Source organism: Tubulanus polymorphus, chromosome 9 (assembly GCF_964204645.1).
Source record: "Tubulanus polymorphus chromosome 9, tnTubPoly1.2, whole genome shotgun sequence".
Taxonomy (NCBI): domain Eukaryota; kingdom Metazoa; phylum Nemertea; class Palaeonemertea; order Tubulaniformes; family Tubulanidae; genus Tubulanus; species Tubulanus polymorphus.
In genome coordinates, this window is record NC_134033.1 from 15,625,707 (window position 1) to 15,632,454 (window position 6,748).

The 6,748-nt window shown below is 40.0% G+C and overlaps 1 protein-coding gene across 1 annotated transcript; it reads left to right on the plus strand.

Moving 5' to 3' along the window:
• Positions 1 to 255: 255 nt before the first annotated feature.
• Positions 256 to 6,329, plus strand: LOC141910666 (integral membrane protein 2B-like). Its single transcript, XM_074801381.1, has 6 exons — positions 256 to 441; positions 994 to 1,179; positions 1,795 to 1,974; positions 2,585 to 2,695; positions 3,099 to 3,261; positions 3,723 to 6,329. The coding sequence occupies exons 1-6, from the start codon at positions 367 to 369 to the stop codon at positions 3,860 to 3,862; spliced, it is 855 nt and encodes a 284-aa protein (XP_074657482.1). The 5' UTR covers positions 256 to 366; the 3' UTR covers positions 3,863 to 6,329.
• The last annotated feature ends 419 nt before the right edge of the window (positions 6,330 to 6,748 follow it).

Consider the following 6,748-nt stretch of genomic DNA (forward strand, 5'->3'; position numbering starts at 1 on the left):
CTTATAAATCAACCTTTCAAATGAATTATTTGTCAGAACATTTTCCTTATCGTTATTGTTGAATCATTTTCGATATTAACGACGGGTCAGAATATTCATTCAACTCAAAATGTTCTTCCATTCGTCTAACACATGCCTAGATATTTCGCCGTTTCGTCAAATATTGTCATGAGTTTGGGTTTTTTCGGGACCTGACATGACAGGTCAGACCTGTCATGTCAGGTCTTAAGACCTGACATGACAGGTTCTGGAAACTCTGCAGACAGACATCAATCAAGTCAGCGCCATTTCCTGACAGTAAATATTATTATTGTGTAACTGCGACTGAAGTTTTTGCCACCACCCACCGTCACCCCTCGCAGAGAGATGACTATTTATAAGACGCCAGTGACCGAGAAGAAGCCGGAGGAGGACGGCAAGCTACCACCAGTTGTTATACCGGTAAGTATAGATCGGGGAATCTACGTCGTCAAAAATGAAACGAACGAACAAATGAAATAATTGATCGGTATTTCCCCTCCTCCAGATTTTTATCCTTTTCTGACCCTGTTGATAACTAACTGCGTCGGAATGTTGCGATATGAAACGCCTGATTTTTGTGATACCCGATGAAAAGTTACTTTTAATCAAACAATTAAAATGGTTGATTGAAGAAGTTCATTTCAATTTTTGTGCGATTGTGCCATCTATCAAGTTTAAAAGTTGAGTCCTCCTTTTATTACCGAGATGACGTAATTTACTGAGATCAACCGAGATGACATGAAATATAACATATTTATTTATTCCTTATCGATTTTTAAACTTGAAATCATATCAGTAATAAATACCTGCTTGAATCATATTTTACATATTTTCATCTATCAGCGATAGTTTACCGAAAATAGGCTCGCGTAAGTCAAAACGGCCTCCGCGAGCGTATGCCGAATAAAAACTATCATCGATTAATGAAAACACGAATCCCTTAATTTCAATAGTATCGTTGTTTCTCAATAGGTGGCAGCAGCGACCGAGTCGGAATCGACAGACGAAGCTCACGATAATTTCGTGAATGTCTCGGTGAGACGATACGAGCGCCGACCTCAACGCACGACGAACGTCTGTATTTGTTTGGCCGCCTTGATCGTATTGATAATGGGTATCGTGGGAGGTATATACCTCTATAGACACCTCACTCATAAGGTAAGTACCTCATCGTCTGAGATAGGCAGAGATCAAGGGGCAGATCGGGGTAAACTGATTACCTTTTGACAACAAAAAAATATCATTTATTTCGCGGGGCGTCTGACAAAAGTGTGCCTTAGTTTTATGCTATACAACATGCCCTTTTTAGATTTCTTGAATTTGATATTTAGCATAAGACATTTATTAAGTGCCCTTGAATAAACAGACCTAATTAGGCCTATAACTGAAGGTAGTTTCTACTCTTTAAGAAATTCATCTCTCAAAATTCGAATAGTTTTTTTAGTTCACTTTCGATGAAACCACTATTTTTCATTCATGTCAATTGTTCGAATTTTGATGAAAACTCCAAAATTATAGATATCTGAGTTATAGTCAGATCTGATTAGAGAGTCGGTTGATTGAGTTTGTTTAAACAGTCGTTGATGAAAAATTGATTTTTGGCGAAACCCATTGCAAGAGGTACCGAGTACCGATCTGATTGGTGGTTGATATGTAAGTGGTATTTTACGCGGATGTTTCTCATTTATGGTTGATATTTAAGGGGTGTTTAATGCGGATGACTGTTCTGATTGGTGGTCGATATTTATGGGACGTGTCTCGTTTCTATTTCAGACGTATCGTGCTATTTGCGATCTGCGTTACATCGACGACATGATGGTCGGCGACGAACCGCACGCCGGATTCCTGCGCGAACACGTCGAGATCGACGAGTCTCAGAAAGCTCTCTCGCGAATCGAGGTGCCGAAATTCGATGAGTGTTCCAGCGCCGTCATACTTCACGCATTCTCTGTCGTAAGTTTCACCCTATGACGTCATCGAAATTAAACGCCCGCGAACTACGAGGTATTCCACCGGATGGTGCTTGTAACTAATGTCTATTTCAACCTGACTTGAGAGCCTGACTAGCTCAGTCAGTTTTAGTAGTACATACCTGACAAAGGTCTCAATAGGACCAGAAAGGACGGGCAGTCGACCTAAATCATCATTTTTAAATCCATTTTAAAATGTATTGAAGGATATCCAAAAAGTCTGCATTGAGAGGGGTTCCTGAGAGAAAAGATCCCTCCATGATTTGAAAGTTTAACAATATGTTTCCATGCCTACGTACCAAACTTCAGTTGGTAGGCATAGAGACATATTGTTTAACTTTATTTAAGCTCAAATTTTTGTATTCATGACATCATTCATAGAATTTGAGAAATTTTGGATAGATATCAATTGTATCTCAGAGAAAAAATCAGGCATCGCCGCCACGTGGGTCCTCGCTCACAAGTGGAATCTTCGCAAGATTATTGAACTGCGTCGTCCCTCAGTCGACTCAGGATTCGTCATTTCCTTGTAATTGAAACTGCTGGTTGCGGGCGGATATTGAAAGCGTTTCGTGTTTTTTTTTTTTAAACAGAATTTGACGGCTATCGTTGACAACGACAACAGACGATGTTTCGTTTTACCGCTCGACAGGAAACACGTGATCCCTCCCAGAGACTTCTGGGATATGCTCGTCAAATTGAGGGTACGTACTAAAAACGGTATAAAAAAAAATACACTTAAGGGTCATCGATGAAAGCATAGCTAGAATGGGTTAATTTTTTGCTCCCATCTCTCATGGATGGGAGCATAGTTTATAAATGACCAGTGGCTGGTCATATTGATAGTGAATTCATCTCTATTTTTAGGGACAACTTGTATTTCTAATTCAATCTACTAACCTCATTATGATCGTCCCACCTACAACAAGACTTTTTAGACTGGTGACTTAGACTCAAGTCTTTTTAGACTGGCTTCTGAGACTGAGTCTTTTTGGACAGGACTCTAAGGCTCGGTCTTTTTAGACTGGCTTCTAAGACTCAAGTCATTTTACACTGGCTTCTATCACTCTTTTTTTGATACTGATAATAAATTGTTTATATTTTCAGACTGGTTATTACGTTCCGAGTTCACGTGTGATCAGAGAACACTATCGTATTATAAAGCCACCGATCCGTAATAAAGCCGTACTGGGACCGTACATCGCTCTTGACTGTGAATTCTACGATACTTACAGACTGAAGAAAATCAACTACGGACGAGTTCGAATCGGTGAGTCGGTCTATTCGGTCTCTGGCTAGAGGGAGGGTAGCATCGATGAGTCTAATTGGTCTCTCGCTGGAGGGTGGGAAGCATCGATGAGTCTAATCGGTCTCTGGCTAGAGGGTGGGAAGCATGGATGAGTCTAATCGGTCTCTTGCTAGAGGGTGGGAAGCATCGATGAGTCTAATCGGTCTCTGGCTAGAGGGTGGGAAGCATCGATGAGTCTAATCGGTCTCTCGCTAGAGGGTGGGAAGCATCGATGAGTCTAATCGGTCTCTCGCTCGAGGGAGGGAAGCATCGCTGAGTCTAATATGTCTCAGAGGGGTAGACGTTTGTACGTTGGGAGGAAGAGAGGAGTCTGCTCTCGCCTCCTAGGGCAGCTTAGTCGAGCAGCGCGTGGTAAGGATTTTTCAAATGCCAATTGAAATCCCTGTTAAAACAACTAACTGTTGCCGTCATTCTTCCCACAGGTAAACATCACCACCACAAGCACAGCTCGCACCGCCATCGCCGCGACGCCGAACAACAATCAGACAAAGAATCGACGATCTCGTTCGGCGAATACGCCGGCCGCGGTCCGCTGACAAAGCTCGTCGTCCACCTGAAATAAGAGATACCGAGAGATACTTTGACGCGCGAAATCGGGAGAATGATTAATTCCGATATTAATACGAATATAACTTGTGATCACGTCTATTTCCAGGGTTTTCCCCGCGATTTTTTCATCGACGGCCGCAACGCGAATAGAAATCGAGGCAAATCTTTTTTTAACGAAATTTCAAAACAAATTTACGTATCGTGGCCACCCGTGTCGGGTTGGGGAGATTTTTTTTTAGTTTTTTCGTTGGTGTTTAAAGTTATTTTATGATTTCACAAACCGATGATTTTGTTGTATATATATATCTAAAGAAAAAAGTAAATTTGTTTCAGTAAAGTACGGCCGAATTTTAATGGCGAATCTAAATAGTTTTGAATACGGCGCAAAAGATGGAAATTTTTGTAGTGTACACGATGGAACCTCGAAGAAATTGTCAATGATTACATTGTAACCAGGATTTTTAAGTTTTCAATGTATTTCTCTCTCAAGTTCTCACTGTATTTCAATATCCAAGCAGCTGTCTGGTTTACCGCAATTACTAAGAGATTATGAAATTAGCGAAATCGCGATTTTTTTTGAATAGGGTCTCAAGTTGGCAGGACTACGTATGTATAGTAAACTCTTGATTATCCACCGCTGTTGAGATATGTTTTTTGTTAGGGGACAATCCAAGATGGCCGATGAATGAACAACTTGTTTATGAAGACAATGAACTGGATTTGTGTAACTAGGGCTCAGTTGTGCAGTCGTGTTTGACTATGGAACTAAGTTTGTCTTAGACTGGCCTTGACTGTAAACCAAGACTGTGCAACTGTGGTCCCGCGGGTTTGAAATTTGGGCTGAAAACCGGAAGTTCGAGCGTACATGTTTGGGTCATACATTTTTATTACGTATGCATTAGGGGGGAGGACTCAGTGCAATTATGTACTGTAATGCTTAATGGATATGAAAAAAATGGCCGCTTTGCGTACAGAGGGTGAGGGGGGGTTGAAAGAGTCAAATTTTATGCGTACGTTAAATTTAATGAATGAAACCTTATTGAATGGTCCCCTAAACAGGAAAGTTGCCAGCCAGCTCGAGATCGCATTCCACAGGTCATGCTTGCGGCGGGTTGGTCATGTCTATCACTGATTCAAACTGATCGTGACTTTGTTTGATTGTCATATGCATAAAAACAACCAATCACAGCATGGCTTATATTATAGCCAGCATGCATTATCTCAGATGATCATTATTAGGCCTGCGGTCACTTGCTTATAGTCAACTTTCTTCTGGAACCATTCAAGCAATTTTGAAAACCGAGCTCATTTCATTTCTATAGTCAATCTATTAACTTAAGACCAGTGTAAGCTCATTTTAGTTCATATAAACAACCTGACAACTTAAGACCAGTGTAAGCTCATTTTATTTCTGTAGTCAATCTATTAACTCAAGACCAGTTTAAGCTCATTCTGGTTCTCAACTTAAAGACCAGTCTAAGCTCATTTTAGTTCTGTAACCTATCTAACGAAGGCCACCTTTGGGCTTGTATCGACTGTGTAACTGGCCCGTACAGTTTACAGACGGCAACTAAGCTTCTTTTGTAGGAACATTGTAATAGAGTTAAATAAACAATTGCTGTAAAACTGCACCACGTAATTAGATGCCGGGTATGAAACTGAAAAAATGTTACATGTTCCTGTGATTTTGCTCTTGTCTATTGAAATAGAGGTCCTACTTGACTTATTGCTTCTGTATTGATAAACATGTATCTATCTATCTATTGTATTGTGTAATCGTTACAGGATTTAAACCACATTTTTATGGAAAGGTTTGATAGCATTCGGGCCTCCGATTGCCGTGATTAGTGATGTCATAGGAGGAGATGATTCCTGGAAGGTGTTACCAGTACTGGCAGGGTTTGTTGTAACGAGTCTGACGAAATTCTGAACAAGAAAACTAACTTGAATAAAGTTTATCGTTGGTTTTAACAGTGTCGAAAAATTATTACTACTTGTGAGAAAATTTAGGATAATTTTCCGGTTAAATCTTGAAAGAGCTGAAAAATAAGCCTACTTATTGTTTGGACGGGCATTTTCTACTGAAAAATTCTTTGCGCGAATTCGACTTAAGAAAAATCCTGTGAACTCATCTTTGGATTCCGGTAAAATGGCCGACTTTAGCTTCAGTCCTTCTGCTACAAACCCCGCCCGGTTCGAGTTCGTTTTTGGCCGACGATGAACAATTCGATTTTGATAATGCGGTCGATGGCGCCTGGCTCCCTGTTGGGTTATCCTTATCCGAGGGTATCGATAAGATTTTTAAGGAGATTAGTTATGCTTGTAAAATGTCTTGCTGCAGTCAGTGTCTATCCCCCCCCCCTGCGTGGCTTACCTATTGTCAATTTATAATAGTAAGTTAGATATTGTATATATATACATAAATGTACAAAGTCTATGAAAACTTGAAAAAAATGATGCAAATTTTTCCAGTCGAAAATCGACCAATTTTGAGTTGAAGATAATGTCTTTGGTTTTGAAAAGGTAGGCCCAATCCCGATACATCGATACTGCAATAGACACTTTGTAATTTTATTGTGCGTGGAATTTTGTAATTATTGATCTTGACGAGGCGTTTAATGATTGAAGCACTACTGTATACATTGCATATTATTATTATTAATATTAATACTGGTTTATCAATAAATATTCATGTTAAAAATTGTATATGTAAAAAGCTGTTTTGAAGCTTCTTTAATGGTTTCATCTCTGGATCTACCATCGTCATCGTAGGATCTTTCAGCAGAGTTCAAGGGAATCAGAAGATATGACAAGCGCAGAGCATCTTTCAGCTGAGTTCAAGGGAATCAGAAGATATGACAAGCGCAGAGCATCTTTCAGCTGAGTTCAAGGGAATCAG